Below are 17,744 nucleotides of genomic sequence, written 5' to 3'. Positions count from 1 at the left end.
TCGTTTAATACTAAACAGAGTTATTTGAATGAATTTTGGCCAGTTATCATAAAAACATAGCCAGTGCAGGTTAAATTCGAACAATTGATGCTAGGTGCTTTTTATACATTTGACAAAAAATGCACAAACACTTCTGCAAATATCCCAAATTTAGAAATAACTAGTGTGACTACTTCGTTTCAATCGAAGTAGAAAGAATCGGCCTACAAATATGTGGTTGTTTATTCAAAACATTTATTTTTAACTTTAATAAAATGATATCCCTAGATTTTTGCCGTGTGTGTACCTTATAATTTTCTTAGTTTGCTATTGAACACACATTCAAGAAGATCATTATGTACTTTGTAATATTTTGTATTGCCTCTTATATGCATACAAAAGGTATTTTGTATATTTATATACTAATTATGCGAACTTTTTGTTTTGATAACCATCAGCATCGATTATAATTAATTAACTGACTTTTACCGCTTACATTCTAAGGTCAGTAGTACCATACGTAATTATTATGTATTTGTTTCTTTTTATGTAAAGTGACTAATGGAGTACCATATGATGAAATAAAAATCTTAGAATACTCTTGAGTAGATGTTTGCTTTGGTATGATTTATTTTTTCTTCTATTGTCTCATCTCTAGAATGCAGAATGAGTGGGACACCCTGTAGCTCTGACCAGAGTGTCTCAAATCAAAATAGGAAAACGCGAGCAAGTATTGTAACGATTTGGTTTCGAAATTCCGTCAAATACAAATGGAATGGTGACCTTGGGTAATCAGAATAATTAAATACTTGGAATTAGTTAATGAATTCGGCAAATAGACGGTACTGTACGTTTTCCTGGTAGGTTGTGACGTAGTGTATCGGTACTATTTGCCAAATTTATAAACAGAGTAAATCGAATGAATAAAATCTTTTTTTTAAATGGGGAATTATTATACTTCAATTTTTTCTTAGGTTTACAGAGCTTCTACAGTACAACTTGTTTTTACACACACATTTTTTTAATAACTTTACCCAACAGCGACTACTTATACAGACATTAGGTACTCACATGTACTTGCGGAAGATCTTCCTGAATCATTTTTTCTTTAAAGTCTGACTTGCTGGTTGATAATTCACTGTTTTATCGTAAAAAAATCGCGATTTATCTAAATGACGTCCTAATGTCACTAATGTCAGTGCTATTTATCATTTAAAAAAAATGCACATCTATATTGCATAGTAACATAAACGCACCCTGGTAATTTATTAATTGGCAACAATGAAAGTAGAACTGGTTGATCCTTTTAAATCAATTATTCTTTAGAGATTGGACATGAAACAGTTCTACTGTTGGATAAAATTTTGTATGGGACTCACGTGTTATAACATATAAGTCATTTGAGAAAATTAATAACTATTATATTAAACAAAATATTATTATATAAGTATATAAATTTATTTTTTTTAAAAAGTGTATATCTAGGTATAAAATGTTTTTTTTGGTAAAATTATATATTTCTAATCATACCACGACTTAAACCTATCAGTAGCCCTTCTCCAACTTTCTAACTCTACAAGTAATTCCGTTTTTCGCGTTTTCTCTTTTGATGGATAAAAAACTTTTTCAGTTTTATCGATTTTGGAAAGTTCTTCTTTGGAATGCCACAGCCCTAGAAAGGAAAACGTATATTTATTTATTACATCACAGTTTTTATTGTTCAGAAAATAATATACATATCTCTAAAGGATCTGTCTTTAAAATTTTCGAAAGGTTCAAGAACCACCCTCTGTGTATTACACAGAGGGGTATCCTATAAGTATACAGATAAAAATCTTGTCCCTAAATTCGTGGTACGAAAATTGTTTTTTATGACGATGTGCAAACGAGTCAAATTTCCTGTGCGCAAAAATAAACTCGCGTAAAATAACAATAAACAGCGTAATAGAGAGATATCGCTAAACCGAATAGCGTGCATGGACGTTAATAAGGCCAGGTGTTATTTCCTTTACGTGAGGTGGTATTAACTCTCTTCATTTATAGTTATCGGATCGGAAAAAATTCTGATCGCGTTGCGTCCGCTATTTAAACTTAACCTAACTTTGAATTTAAAACTTTAAAATTGTTTTGTTTACTAAGTATTTTAAAACTAAAGGGCTAAAGTGCTTATTTCCAGTGCTTTATTGTTCAACGTCTGCCAGTGGGTTTAGGGCAACAAGCAACAAATTCTCTTAGAAGGGCTAAGTCGTCATCTGCTGTAAACCTAAGACTCTTTATAGGTTCTTTAGTATTGGAAGAGGTGGAATCCATATTTTGGGCCATATTTATTTAATTAAAACTAATCCCAGCGACTTAAATATCAAATTACCTAATAAACCTAAAGCAATAATTCAAAACAATTCAAACATAACCTAAAATAAAAGATCTCGCCGGCCGGCTCCGGTTGTCAAATATCTGCATTTAAGCAATTTTTAAACGTTATCAGAGGTTATTTAGAAAGAGCGCTTGGTGTAATTGATCCGCAAATTACGTCAGGCGGTAACGTTATTAGCGGGTGTTGCGTTAAAAATTGACTCGCGCATATCGTAACCATGATAAGGTACGCGTAAATACTGGATGACGCTATTCGGTTTTCCGATATCTCTCTAATAACTGTGCCGATCAGGCGCTGTGCACAATTTTAGAGGCCATAAGTGGGCGTGCTATGTGCGCAAACTAGTCACCTAACTAGTGCGCGATTCCGAAAATTGGAACCACGAAAAACAATCAAGAAAAAACAAAGATTATAATCTGTATAATCTGTGGTATTACTATATATAGTCTGTCCAGTAAAACATTACATAGCTAATACGACAGTGACCAGCTGCTGTCATTCATTTAAAATTCAAAAATACTATGTTTTTCTCTATCCCCTGTCTAAATTATATTGTCTCGCCTTGTTTAGACCTAAATGTATACTAACCACCAGACAATCCAGCCAAAAATGCCACTCCCAAAGTTGACATTTCCGCTGACAGTCTCTTGACAGGTAAATCAGTCAAATCCGCCAACAGCTGACAGATGAAATCGTTTTTTGAAACGCCACCATTTGCACTAAAAAAAATAAAAGCAAAAATATATATTTCATTTATGTGTGTATATACAGGGTGATTTATACCTAATATAGGTGAAGTTTTCTTTCCATTGTGACCTCAGCAAGTCGTACGCTAAAATGGTTTTATAAACTATACTTTCTAGCACTGCCCTGATCATATGTTCTTTCCTGGTCTCCGGTTTGATACCTATGAAGCCACTGGCGGCATTTTCGTTGCTGATTGGTGGCTAAAAATGACATTTAAAAATTTTTAAAACTGTTGAAGCTATAGAGAGAAAAATCATTGGGTGGCTGTTACAAATTTTGAAATACTCTACAGAATTTTGAACATCCTGTATGATTTAAGATTACTAAATTTATAGCAAAGTAAGTACCAGCCACCTAAAGTAAATACCTAATATAATTTTAATTTCGGGACAGTCCTTGTATTTTTATTTTTTTTGAAAAAGGCCGAAAAATATATTTTTTTTATTTATTTAATATCTCTGAAACTATCGAAACATATTTACTCATACCCTAGGATTGTGTAACGTGATCTGAAAGGAAGCCAAAAATATACAGCGTGTTTCATTTATAATAATAAACTGAAGATAACTTAGTTTTCTTCAGTTTTGGAACGGATGTAAGTCTATGAACGAAATTCATTTATTTATTTATTGATTTAATAATTTATCGATTTATTGATTTATCTATTTATCGACTTATTGATTTATCGTTTTATCGGTATATATATTAATTTATCGATTTGTTAATTTATCGATTTATTGATTCATTGATTTAACGAAATATCGATTTATTGATTTAGTGATGTATTAATTTACTGATTTATTGATTTATAAATTTATTCATTTATCAATTTATTTATTCATTGATTTATCGATTTATCTATTTATCTAATTATCTATTTATCTATTTATCGATTTATCGATTTATCGCTGTATCAATTTATTGATTTATCGATTTATCTATTTATCAATTTATCGCTGTATCAATTTATTGATTTTTATTGATTTATCGATTTATCGATTATTATTGATTTATCGATTTATCGATTTATCGATTTATCGCTGTATCAATTTATTAATTTTTATAAAGTTATTATTATTATCGATTATTATTGATTTATCGATTTATCGATTTATCGATTTATCAATTTATCGCTGTATCAATTTATTAATTTTTATAAATTTATCGATTTTTATTGATTTATCAATTATTATGAATTTATCGATTTATCTATTTATCGATTTACCGCTGTATCAATTTATTGATTTATCGATTTATCGATTATTACATATTGATTTATCGATTATTATTGATTTATCGATTTATCGCTGTATCAATTTATTGATTTATCGATTTATCCATTTATCAATTTATCGCTGTATCAATTTATTGATTTTTATTGATTTATCGATTAATCGATTTTTATTGATTTATCGATTTATCGATTATTATTGATTTATCGATTTATCGATTTATCGATTTATCGATTTATCAATTTATCGCTGTATCAATTTATTAATTTTTATAAATTTATCGATTTTTATTGATTTATCGATTATTATTGATTTATCGATTTACCGCTGTATCAATTTATTGATTTATCGATTTATCGATTATTACATATTGATTTATCGTTTTATCGCTGTATCAATTTATTGATTTTAATTGATTTATCGATTTATCGATTTATCGATTTTTATTGATTTATCGATTTATCGATTATTATTGATTTATCGATTTATCGATTTATCGCTGTATCAATTTATTAATTTTTATAAAGTTATTATTATTATCGATTATTATTGATTTATCGATTTATCGATTTATCGATTTATCGATTTATCGATTTATCGATTTATCGATTTATCGATTTATCGATTTATCAATTTATCGCTGTATCAATTTATTAATTTTTATAAATTTATAGCGAAACGCGGTTTTATAGCGAAACGCGGTTTTCAATTTAAGATTAGGAATAATATTTGCAACAAAATTTGTAATAACATCAAAATCAGTCAAAGTCGCAGTTTTTGAGATAAAAAAAATATGACGTCGCCTAGGTCAGTTTTCAAATTATAATTTAAGGGCTCGGGCTGAATTTCTCATTTAAAAAAAGCAATGAAGGGGCTTTTAAAAAAATAAATCCCGATCAAATTCTCAAGTTTTTGTTTATTCTAGGAGCTACAGATGCCGACGTACTATTGCCGGACCCTGTATACTTACCCCTAAGCCACTGAATGCTGGTATAAAGTACACTCCACTGGTATTCTTTACGCTTGTGGGCATTATGTTCAATTCATCGGCAGTTGATATCAAACCTACGATATTTATAATATTATATTTTTCACAATAATTTCACAAATGTATCGCTGTAATTTATACCCTGTATTGTACCTACCAGTAGCTAACATCCATTCTACCAAAGACCCGGCATCAGAACCGGGGATCTCCGTCAAAAACACCAATTCCTCCTTATTTTTCCAACCAACCAGTGGATAAGTACCCTCCGTACCACCTTTAATATTACACCCGGTATTTACATCCAGAAAAACACCAGTACCCATGGTTATCTTCAAGTCGTTCTCCGCAAAACTACATGAACCATACATTGAAGCTGATTGATCAGACATCTACAGAAAAAAACATATTTTATTGTCATTTTCTCTAAAGTTTTAGATAGTCTATAGTACCACAGCACCGATTTTGATAGGAACACCAAAAATATCACTTGAACAGTACCCAAATTCGTAATCATTATCTACGACAGTGGGCAGTATAGATTGGGGAATGTTTAGGTACTTGGGAATAAGGCTCCAGCATAGACTGAAAGGATCGTACATTCCTGTAGCACTGGCATTGGAAATATCTGTGACGTAGGTACGACCACCTGTCAATTTGTACACCAACCAGGTGTCTACGGTGCCGAACATCAGATCATTGCTTGACAGGGCTTTTTGCAGTTCCTCGTTGTTCTGTAGGAGCCACAGAAGACGCAGGGTTACCTAAAAATGCATATATAACATTTTTTGAATATATTAACTCACTCAAAAACCTACATGGGTACTTGTAAATTTCAAATTTCCCACAATATTGAACTTCATTTGTCTGGTTAACAAATGAATAATCTGGCAACCTGTTCGAAGCAACTGAAATTCAGAAAAATATTTTTTAATGTGTTATTTCGAAATTTTTTGAAAACTATATACTTGCCCAAATCTTCCAAGACTTATTGACTTTCTTGATAAACTCCCAAGCTCTTATATCTTTCCATGTGATGAAGTTGTGTAAAGGTTTGCCAGTACTTTTTCTCCACGTGATGAATGTGGCCCTTTGGGTGGCTATTCCCAAGGATTTGATCTGTCTTATGCTTACATTGGCATCTGAAAGTGACAGAGATTTTTTGACCGAGATTTTGATCATTCTTTTACTTATTACTGTTATTAGAGCACTAAAATCAAATAATAATCGGAAATTGTACACTTACCTTTGATAGAATCCTTTATTATGCTTATAGTATTGTCATAGAGTTCGTCTGGGTGTATTTCAACTGATCCAGGGCTGGGATAATACAACTTCACCTAAAAGAAGTTTATTCTAAATTACAATAATATCTCTCTTACCCTCAGTGTACTTTTTTAGCTTGATGAAAAGTGATTCAAAAAATTAAGTGTTCTTAAAGGAACTTGAAGAAGTCGCTAATAAAGATGCTTGTGGATTAGAAGTTTAAGACTTTTATTCTAAATTTGCAAGTGAGGGTTAAAAGCAATTTACTTTAAACAACACATGTGCTATGTTCTAAAATTACATAACTTTTAACGCATGTGCTAAAATGACATTTTAGTTATACATTTTAGAAAAAATGACTGATTTACTTTGACTATGATCTACTTGAAACTATCTGAAACTATGATCCCTTCCCCGACACAAACGGTACATTGTGAAACAGGAAATTGTAGAGAGAAACAAGCTCCATACCATAGGATACAACATTTTAATGAACAGTTCTTTCCATAAAATCAATAAAATGAAAAATTAATATACAGGAATAATATACAGGTACTGATTTCTTTCGAAAATCGACAACTATGAAACTATGAACCCTTCCCGGACACAAACAGTACATTGTGAAACAGGAAATTGTAGATAGAAACAAGCCCTGTAACATAGGATATAACATTTTAATGAGCAGTTCTTTCGATAAAATAAATAAAATGAAAAATATACGAAATATTATACATGTAATGATTTCTTTCGAAAATCGACAACTATGAAAATATGAACCCTTCCTGGACACAAACGGTACATTGTGAGACAGGAAATTGTAGAGAGAAACAAGCCCTATAACATGGGATACAACATTTTAATGAACAGTGCTTTCCATATAATCAATAAAATGAAAATTATACGAAATAATATACATGTACCGATTTCTTTCGAAAATCGACAACTATGAAAATATGAACCCTTCCTGGACAGAAACGGTACATTGTGAGACAGGAAATTGTAGAGAGAAACAAGCCCTATAACACGGGATACAACATTTTAATGAACAGTGCTTTCCATATAATCAATAAAATGAAAATTATACGAAATAATATACATGTAATGATTTCTTTCGAAAATCGATATCTATGAAACTATGAACCCTTCCTGGACACAAACGGTACATTGTAAAACAGGAAATTGTAGAGAGAAACAAGCCCTATAACATAGGATACAACATTCTAATAAACAGTGCTTTCCAGATATCTTGTTCTACTTGATTTTTCAAATTGACTTAAATTAAATTATTATAAATAATTCAATAGAATTTATAAAAATATACCTTGTTGAAAGCACTTCCAATGCAGTCGCCATTTTTATCAATGATCTGACATCTGAGGGTAGTGGTACCAATATCCAGAGCCGCTATATATCCAGTACTGTCTCCTGACATTTTTCTAAATCGCTTTTGTACAGGGGGTTGATGAAACTAAACTAACCTCCAACTTCTGAAAAAAGAAAGTATTTGTTTAATATTTTCTTCAATATATAGAGTGCGCTCAATGTTTTATGACATAAATAAAAAAATATAAATTAAAAGATTCTCAGAAATTTCAACTCTTGTTGAAATTTCAACTTCCGTTGAAGTTGAAGTTTCATGATACATTTTATAATAACCTGAAAAACGAAATCTCAAAGAATTGAAACAAAATCAGAATTATAAAAATACGGTTCTGATATTATTCGCAATTTTCACATATTTTGAGTATAATCTACAAAGTTCATGAGGTCGTATCCATAAAGCAATGTGGCAACTATGCATTATTATATGGACACCAAGTACACAGAGATTTGTAGTACAAAAAAATGGATACTTATTGATTTTTTTTTAATATTTGTTTAATGTGTATTTTAATCAAAGCAGCTTTACTATCATAATTACTTCTTAAATATATGCCATTAGAGTAAGGTAGTTATTGTTAAAATATTACTTACAACGAACAGCTTACCTTGGCTCACTCGACACTAATTTATTTTGATTGTATCGCAGTATTGTAACCGGAAATTTTTGTCAATACTATGCTTGGGGTTTTAGCTATTATTAATATCATTAAAATTGAATGGGTCAGTTATAGGAAAATAACACGCAAACCTGTTGTTATTCGTTGCAAAAATAACAATGAAATATTTTTAAATAAGGTATCTAAAATATTAAAAGAAAATAGTATTTCAAAGAAATGATCTGAAGAACCCTAAAAAAACGTCAGTTTTAGAAAATATGAAAATATTAACTTACCCAGTATACTCCATCTTAATTAAAAAAAATAAAAGTGTATAACAATTACTGAAAACTTCATTTCAAAATGTCAATTGTAATAAATATTTTTTAGCAGGACTAAAAAAGTGAAGCAAAAGCAGAAAATATAATATCATATGTTCTATAATTTGTAACAAAATTTTATTGATATTTAAAAATAATGTTTCCTTGAACTCGGTATTTATTTAAAGACAACATAGAACATTATAACTGTCTGTATTATATTTTGGTTTAAATAATATGTTTATTTTAAATAATTATATGCAAATGAATCACCATTAGAAAGTAGTAAAAAATTTAATCAAATTGAGAAATAGTAAAAATGAAAAGGAAATAAAAATTATATAACAAATTAATAAAATAAAGTTATGACATAAAAATCATGACAAAATTAATTCTCTCTTACTTGTTGAAGCAAAAAATAATAAACTGTTTTTTTAAATATTATTAATATAGTTGCGCACTTTGTTTCAAATAATTAAAACAAAAACCATCTAATTGGATAAATTTTATAATTACGTTTGTAAAAACAACAATAATTATAATTATCTGCTATTGATTATATCTGTAATTTCTATTCAAATACGTAAGTGCGCTAATTTATTTTTATAATCGACGATAAAATATATACAGGGCGATTCTGGAATTTTAAAGTCCTATCTACACCTAGCGCTTTACCTGTCAGTCTTACCTGATCAGTCAACCAATGATACACTGATACACTATTAAGATATTTTTCTTCTATGTCTCCTAATATCTCGGACCTACTGTATATTTTTATTAAATTTATGCACATAGTACTTCGTAAGGAAGTTTGTATTTATATTAAAATCATGTGTTTATTTACCTGTTCGATATAATAAAATCGAACCACCCCGTATATACGCACTTCTGAGGAACTTGTACGCGGCAGGCAATCTGGCAACGCGGATTTTCGAATCTAAATCTCGTGATTGGCCGTCTCATAACAATAACCGATTGTTATTTAATAGAAAAGTTAAAGAAAGTTGCTTGTATAAAATTATTTAACGCTAGCTGGGCTAGTTAGTAGTGAATCGACGATGTTGTAAGTTACACATTTTGTCGCGAACTGGTCATAGATAACGCTACCACACGCTCGATTGTTCATTATATAAATTATTTAGCTTTCTTTTTCATGAGGGTGGGCAGGGACGTATTCAGCTTATTTATTTCCGTAAAAAAATCACATTAAGTTCTATTAAAATGTCTATATTACTATATACCGGGTGTTACATCGACGGACGGGACATAGGAAATCCCATGTAAATTTTAATGGGGTCAATTATTGGCTTCCCTAATTATTTTAGACAATAATTCTATTTAGGTTTATTGACGAGCACTAAAACCCACATTCAAAAAAATAACTTTAGATATTTTTGATTAGCTCGTTTACGAGTTATCGCCGATTTCTTTTTCAATATTTCTCCTTTCTTATGGCCCTGTATTTACTTATGAGCACCGGTCAAGGTAAAAGATAACTGTCAAATCAAGTTGTCATTTCAGAAATTTATCTATTTAGTGTTTTATTATTATTATTAAAAACTCATACCTACATCGAAAATATTAGCCATGAATTACACTACCGAAGGAAAAGTATTGATGATTAAATGGTATTATCAAGGAAATGTTATCAAAAGGTGTCGGACATGTTTGCTGCTCTGTATCCGAATAGACCGATACCTGGAAAATCTACAATCGCAAGGAATATCCAGAGATTTGAGACCAAAGGTACCCTAATCAATAACTGCAGATGTGAAGCAAGGCAGGAACAAAGAGAAGATGCAAGAAATGATACCGACTTGGTAGTTTTATTGTGCGTGGAAGAGAACGATGGAAAGATCAGCACAAGGAAACTTGAGGATGAAATAGGAATAGATCACACTACAGCGTTTCGAATTTTGAAACGACATAACTAGTATTCCTTCAAATATGAAAAGCACCAAGAGCTACGAGATGGGGACGAAATACGGCGGCAGGCGTTTTGTTTTGATATATGATGGAAAGAGCAAACACGGATAGGGAATTTTTAAAAAACATATGTTTCACTGACGAATGCACGTTTACCTTAAATGTTCAAAATTATCGATATTGGAACAAAGAAAACCAACACAGGTTTGTCGAAACAAGGACGCAATATCCACAGAAAGTAAAATATTTGGGCAGGGATGTTCGAACACAATATTATCGGGCCATTATTTCTTACGCGAAATTTAAATGCAGAATATTATTTGGAACTACTCGAAAATCATATTTTACCTGCTTTACATGATGCCGCTAGGAAAAATCAGGAAGTTTGGTACCAAATGGATGGCTGCCTGGCACATAGTACCCCGGCTATTTGGGAATATTTAGACAATAGTTTTAACGGAAACGTTATTGGCCTAAATCATACAGTAAATTGGCTAGCAAGGTCTCCTGATATTTCGCCAAATGATTTCTTTCTCTGGGACCATTTAAAAAACAGGATATACAAGGATAAAAAATACCCAAATCTAGACGAGCTAAAAAATGCTATTTCTGCCGAATGCAATATATTTTCAGTTTACCAACTAGCGAATGTAAGAAGAGAATTTTATGATCGCCTGGGTTATTGTCTAGCAGTCGATGGAGGAATATTGGAACATCTTCTTAAATCCTAAAGTTCTAACAATTTAATAGTACCTAAATTAATAAGTTATTGAATATTGTAATAATACTATAATTAACCTTGTAATTGATTACTTTATTTTACTTTAATTCATATTAATTTGTATTTATAAATACATCTTTAAGATTTCCGATGTAGGAATGAGTTTTCAATAATAATAAAGCACTAAAAAGGTAAATTTCTGAAATGACAACTTCATTTGACAGTTATCTTTTACCTTGACTGGTGCTCATAAGTAAATACAGGGCCATAAGAAAGGAGGAATATTTAAAAAGAAATCGGCGATAACTCGTAAACGCGCTAATCAAAAATATCTAAAGTTATTCTTTTGAATGTGAGTTTTAGTGCTCTTCAATAAACCTAAATAGAATTATTCTCTAAAATAATTAGGGAAGCCAATAATTGACCCCATTAAAATTTACATGGGATTTCCTATGTCCCGTCCGACGATGCAACACCCGGTATAGTAATCGCAAAACATTTTCCGATGCACGTCATCAGACAGGGTGTTTCAGAAATTATGTGCCATCTCTCGTGGGGAGATTCCTCGCGTAAAAGAGATAAGTAAGATTCATTTTTCATATTAATATAGGCCCGATCCTGCTTTTTTTCGTAGCTACAGGGTGTTAAACTCTTAATAATCTTTCAATTTATTATAATTTTCTTCCAAGTGCTTTTAGCGATTTGAATGAAATTTTGAGTTACTTAAAATACTTACCCTTATTCAATAGACACCCTGTATACTCAAATAAATTCCTAGAGAAATAATTTTATACAAAAAAAAAAATAATTAAGAAACCACCTCATATATTTTTTGCATTAATTCATATACACCCTGTACAACTCTGACAGCGTCTAGAAAATCCCCATAGGACACGTCAGTGCGACAACATTCGAGAAAAAAAAAACAAGCAAAATCAGTGCGAAATATGATAAAAAAAAACGGTGTAGCGTCTGCAGAGAGTGCGCGTCCTTTTAAAAATAGTCTCCCCTCTTCCAGACGGACGCGAGCCAGACAAGAATAGCTCGGAGACCTTGCCAGAACACAGCTGTGGACCGAAATTGAGGCTAGTTCGTTCCTACGATGCCCCGGTACCGATAATTGACACATTTGACTTCTCTGGACCAGAAATTACTCAAAAAACGTCCATACAGGCCATAACCAGCCTTTATAAGGTATTTTGAATTATTTCCCGCGCTTTTTTGATGCTCAGAACCCTCTTTTTTGTGAATTTATAGCTCTAACGCTGTTTTTCTTTATTAAAAATGCTTTTCAACCTGGCCTGGACCAGAAATTACTCAAAAAACGTCCATACAGCTCATAACCAACCTTTTTAAGGTATTTTGAATTATTTCCCGCGCTTTTGTGATGCTCAGAAGTTTTTTGTGTGATTTTATAATTCTAACTCTGTTTTTCTCTGTTAAAAAATGCTTTTCAACCTGGCCTGGACCAGAAATTACTCAAAAAACGTCCATACAGCTCATAACCAACCTTTTTAAGGTATTTTGAATTATTTCCCGCGCTTTTTTGATGCTCAGAAGCTTTTTTGTGTGATTTTATAATTCTAACTCTGTTTTTCTCTATTAAAAAATGCTTTTTAACCTGGCCTGGACCAGAAATTACTCAAAAAACGTCCATACAGCTCATAACCAACCTTTTTAAGGTATTTTGAATTATTTCCCGCGCTTTTTTGATGCTCAGAAGCTTTTTTGTGTGATCTTTTAATTCTAACTCTGTTTTTCTCTATTAAAAAATGCTTTACAACCTGGCCTGGATCAGAAATTACTCAAAAAACGTCCATACAGCTCATAACCAACCTTTTTAAGGTATTTTGAATTATTTCCCGCGCTTTTTTGATGCTCAGAAGCTTTTTTGTGTGATTTTTTAATTCTAACTCTGTTTTTCTCTATTAAAAAATGCTTTACAACCTGACCTGGACTAGAAATTACTCAAAAAACGTCCATACAGACCATAACCAGCTGTTTTAAGGTAGTTTGAATTATTTTCCGTGCTTTTTCGATGCTCAGAAGATTTTTTTGAGCTATTTTATAACCCTAACGCTGTTTTCTCTATTAAAAAACACTATTCAACTGGCCTGGACTAGAAATTACTTAAAATAACTCGATATAGAGCTTAAGCATTCTTTTTAAGTTACTTTAAAATATTTCCCGCGCTTTTTTGGCGTTCAAAGGCTCTTTTTGTGTGATTTTAAGGTTCTAATCGTGTCTTTCTATATTAAAAAATACTTTTTAAGTGGTCTTTAACAGAAATTACTTAAAATAAGTCGATAAAAGTCTTGAGCAATCTTTTTAAAGTACTTTAAATGGTTTCCCGCGCTTTTTTGGATGATCAGAAGCTTTTTTGGTGTGATTTTGAAACTCTAGTCTTGTTTTTCTGTATTAAAAAATGCTCTTTTATATCCTTCGGATAGTAATCTCTTTAAAAAAAATCAATACTGGGCCTTAAGAAGTCGTTTAAAGGCACTTAAAATTATTTCCCGCGCTTTTTCGAGGCCTGGAAGTTTATTTTTTATGATTTTTTAAACTCTAATTCTGTTTTTACTTATCTTTTACCAGAAATCTCTCAAAAAACTTCAGTAAAGGCTGTATAAGACTTTTAAAGGTGCTTCAAATAATTTTACGCGCTTTTTCTCTACCTGAAAATTTGTTTTGTATGATTTTGTACACTGTAACAATGTCTATTAAGATATTAATTATCTATTAAGTTTAATATCTTAATCCGTGTCAATTGATAATACAATTCATATACTTATAAGTATTTTTTTTATTTCTGTTTCTAGCAACCACAATATAGTAATCGAGAAAAGTGAGCTAACTAAATATCCAGAACCATGGATCCCGAATCGTTCCTGGACATCGCCAACCAGGTGGTAAAATTGAAAATGTTTCCATATTTTGACATAGCCCACTGTGCCTTGTGTGCACTATCTGTCAGGGAAGATCTAGGAACAGGCAAGTTAATATTTTGCATTAAATTGACACAATTATTTATTTTTTATTTTTAAAGGAGCTCAAGCTTTTTCAAGAAAACACCCACTCTCATGCTGGCTGTCCTACATGCTGGTAGTCTTTGCCGGCGGTATGGTAGCCAATGGGCTACTGGCAGAGCCGATTTTAGCCCCACTCAAAAATACTCCTCAAGTGTTAGTAGCGACAGCAGTTTGGTAAGTTTAATACCATTCGATCGAGAAAAAAAAACGGCGTTAAAGAAGCCTTTAAAACGACAATCATTGATATTTTTTTTATTTTTTCCCGATAGGTATGTTGTTTTCTACAGTCCACTGGATCTGGGCTACAAGCTGGCCAAGTTTCTTCCAGTCAAAATAGTGTTTTCCGCCATGAAAGAGATATACAGGTGCAAAAAAGTATATGACGGAGTTACTCACGCTGCTAAACTATATCCGAACGCTCACTTGATCATGATCATCATTGGAACGCTGAAAGGCAACGGTGCCGGCTTCACCAGGCTCATGGAACGGCTCATCAGAGGCGTTTGGACACCTACAGCTATGGAGTTTATGCAACCCACATTGTAAGTAATAAGTTTTTAACATACACTCTCGTTATACCGTGCTGGCAACTGTTACTTTTGGGTCGGCATTTACATGTGTGGAAGTAAAGCGCATAGGGATCTTATTAAGTCGGAGTGAGAGAAATGCGACCGACCGAGGCGACGGTGTGCTGTTGCGGCGTTGCCGATACGTCTTTTCCTATCAATTAAAGTAAAATCACGATCGCAATACTTTTTTTTTTCTAGAGATAACTAAATAAAATCATTAGACATGTTTCTGAGCATCTGAAATGGAATTATAAGGATATCGTTAGGGTGTCATTTTTTTTATAACGAGAAAACGTCAGTAATCGCGATAATTTCAAAACTCAACTTTTTAACACATAACAGGCCATAACTCAAGAACCACTTTAGATATTGAAACTTGTTTTTATTTTCAAGATCGGATATTTTACAATACGTTTACATAAGAAAAATTCGATAAGGTTGTCTTTTCCATTCAAAAATTGTAAACAATCCATCCGTTTACTTTTAGAGCATAGCAATTTTCAGCAATCGTGTAATTTTTTTATTGATAAAGATTTTCACATACTGTCTACAAAGAAAATACAGCAGAAATATTAACAAAGTTCTTGAAAAAACTACAATCTATTATTTCTAATAGATTTCGAGATATCGATTTTTGAATTCAGAGTTCTAATAGCGCGACCACTATCGAACACCCACTCAATTCCACTTATTTTTACCAAAAACGCAAGTGTTTCTAGCTTGCACTTAAAAAAATTCAAGCTATAGGGAAAATTACAACGACTCGTTAATAAATATCGTGAAGCTGAACGCATGACGTACACCTTTCCCTAGAACTTTAAGTACTGACAGAGGTATTGATTGGGTCGACCGGTCAACTGCGACAAATCTGCTATATCCCCTTCCACGTCTTTTAGTGATGTGCACAGTTTCTCGGTTTATTTCATACGTTTGGCAACGTGTTTACTGTCCTCTCTTTGTTCAGTACATTATAAACGCATTCTACTCTTCTCACATACGGAAATCTCGACCCAAGACTAACCTTTGCCAGCTTTTAGTATTTCGTACATTATACAAATTATACAGATCATACTGTGAATAGTTCTGACTGACAATGAAACCCATTAGCAAGCAACATGGATGTCAACGTTAGTCGGGAACTATTGTGAACTAAAGACCTAGTTCATGGAACTGGAACTAAGGAACTAATTCCTCCCAAGGAACTAGAATTTTCACCTCTAATTTAGTTGGTTGTTTGAAAATTTGTATTTTGTTTCTTTTTCCAGCTACACCAAGGCCTCGCTGGTTGCCTCCATCATCTTTATCCTCGACAAAAAGACCGAACTTATCTCAGCCCCTCACGCCTTGGTCTACTTCGGCATCGTCATCTTCTTCGTCTACTTCAAGCTGTCCTCCATCATCCTGGGCATTCACGACCCCTTCATCCCCTTCGAGAACCTCATGTGCGCCTTGTTCTTCGGCGGCGTTTGGGACAGTTTGGCCAAAATATTCGGCAGGGGCCAGATCAAGGAGGGCGAGTCCAAGGATGTAAAGAAAACAAACTAGGTAAAGTCAATTCTGTATTTTATTTCTAGATCTTAAGGTAAAAGATGGAAATGGCAAAGATAGAACTTGAAACATCCTGTATGCTCATTTTTATTTTAACAAAATGAATATAAAAAAAATATACAGGGTGGTCCGAACTGTATTCCGGAAACTTCGCCAGCATATTCTGCAGATAAAAATAAGTAAAAAAGTTCGTATAAATGAATGTCCTAAAATGATTTGATTCAGAGATACAGGGTGTAGAAGTTTCATTTTTATTTCGATTTTTTCCAAATAATTTTTGAAGTAACGTCAATATTTGGATGAAAATTGATGTCTGGTAGTTTTTTTACATCAGAAATTTGATTTTGATGTCAATATGACCCCTATTTATAGAGGGCGCCACCTACATGTGTTTTAACTGTTATGAAGATTAATAACTTTTCGTCCATACCTGTATAAAGCGACTGAGTAAAAAAATATACATTTCCATGATTTTTTACGTAAAAAAGTCGTAAATGTGTATTTTTTTAATCAGTACTTCAGTAGTTTTATACAGGTACGGACAAAATTTTTTTATCCTTCAAACCAATTAAAAAATATGTAGGTTGCGCCCTCTACAAGTAGGAGTCATATTGACATCAAAATCAAATTTCTGATGTAAAAAAACTGCCACACATCAATCATCCAAATATTGACGTTACTTCAGAAATTATTTAGAAAAAATCGAAATAAAAATGAAACTTCTACACCCTGTATCTCCGAAACTAGGCATTTTAGGACATACATTTATACGAACTTTTTTACTTATTTTTACCTGCAAAATATGCTGGCAAAGTTTCCGGAATACAGTTTGGATCACCCTGTATATTTTTAAAAAAATGTTAAATACATTATCATACTATGTTTCAGAAAGAAGAACACATATCGTGATGACACTGAATGGTAGATGTGATGAAGTGCGGATCATCAGATTTATCATTCCACAAAGCCTTGAATAATTTCAACTTGTGAAGACTCAAATATTGTACCAAATTTTACCAAATGTTTATAATAAATTGTTATTCGAAAACCTTCAAAAGATTTTCTTTTA

At 32.1% G+C, this 17,744-nt stretch overlaps 2 protein-coding genes across 8 annotated transcripts; one reads left to right on the top strand and one right to left on the bottom strand.

Annotated features, from left to right (window-relative positions):
- Nucleotides 1-1,419: 1,419 nt before the first annotated feature.
- Nucleotides 1,420-9,975, bottom strand: LOC115882828 (putative glycerol kinase 5). 6 transcript variants are annotated; one of them, XM_030901075.1, is made up of 12 exons: nt 9,727-9,859; nt 9,571-9,646; nt 7,905-8,070; nt 6,564-6,657; nt 6,290-6,459; nt 6,136-6,225; nt 5,770-6,081; nt 5,478-5,709; nt 5,303-5,397; nt 3,137-3,300; nt 2,942-3,072; nt 1,420-1,651 (listed from the first exon to the last, which is right to left on the bottom strand). In XM_030901075.1, exons 3-12 carry the CDS (start codon nt 8,013-8,015, stop codon nt 1,500-1,502), a joined length of 1,551 nt encoding a protein of 516 aa, XP_030756935.1. In that variant the 5' UTR covers nt 8,016-8,070; nt 9,571-9,646; nt 9,727-9,859; the 3' UTR covers nt 1,420-1,499. The 6 variants fall into 6 exon arrangements, with proteins under 6 accessions (XP_030756935.1, XP_030756934.1, XP_030756939.1 ...); XM_030901074.1 differs by lacking the exon at nt 9,571-9,646 and having other exon boundaries at nt 9,727-9,975; XM_030901079.1 differs by lacking the exons at nt 9,571-9,646; nt 9,727-9,859 and adding an exon at nt 9,286-9,324.
- Nucleotides 9,827-17,727, top strand: LOC115882831 (trimeric intracellular cation channel type 1B.1). Of its 2 annotated transcripts, XM_030901083.1 has the most exons (7): nt 9,827-9,945; nt 12,548-12,723; nt 14,349-14,520; nt 14,576-14,732; nt 14,828-15,100; nt 16,393-16,672; nt 17,564-17,727. In XM_030901083.1, the coding sequence occupies exons 3-6, from the start codon at nt 14,400-14,402 to the stop codon at nt 16,670-16,672; spliced, it is 831 nt and encodes a 276-aa protein (XP_030756943.1). In that variant the 5' UTR covers nt 9,827-9,945; nt 12,548-12,723; nt 14,349-14,399; the 3' UTR covers nt 17,564-17,727. The 2 variants fall into 2 exon arrangements, with proteins under 2 accessions (XP_030756943.1, XP_030756942.1); XM_030901082.1 differs by lacking the exon at nt 9,827-9,945 and having other exon boundaries at nt 12,400-12,723.
- Nucleotides 17,728-17,744: the final 17 nt, after the last annotated feature.

This window comes from Sitophilus oryzae, unplaced genomic scaffold (genome assembly GCF_002938485.1).
Source record: "Sitophilus oryzae breed Bouriz unplaced genomic scaffold, Soryzae_2.0 scaffold_179_pilon_pilon, whole genome shotgun sequence".
NCBI lineage: Eukaryota > Metazoa > Arthropoda > Insecta > Coleoptera > Curculionidae > Sitophilus > Sitophilus oryzae.
This window is presented reverse-complemented; position numbering and strand designations above follow the sequence as displayed.

Excerpts from the sequence above, each read along its gene's own strand:
- LOC115882831 (XM_030901083.1), top strand. The coding sequence starts at position 14,400 with ATGGATCCCGAATCGTTCCTGGACATCGCCAACCAGGTGGTAAAATTG. Across the intron at positions 14,521-14,575 it reads CAGGGAAGATCTAGGAACAG|GAGCTCAAGCTTTTTCAAGA; the intron begins GCAAGTTAATAT and ends TTATTTTTAAAG. Across the intron at positions 14,733-14,827 it reads TTAGTAGCGACAGCAGTTTG|GTATGTTGTTTTCTACAGTC; the intron begins GTAAGTTTAATA and ends TTTTCCCGATAG.
- LOC115882828 (XM_030901074.1), bottom strand. The coding sequence starts at position 8,015 with ATGTCAGGAGACAGTACTGGATATATAGCGGCTCTGGATATTGGTACC. Across the intron at positions 3,073-3,136 it reads GAAAACTTCACCTATATTAG|TGCAAATGGTGGCGTTTCAA; the intron begins GTATAAATCACC and ends TATTTTTTTTAG. Across the intron at positions 1,652-2,941 it reads TTTGGCTGGATTGTCTGGTG|GGCTGTGGCATTCCAAAGAA; the intron begins GTTAGTATACAT and ends TTTCCTTTCTAG.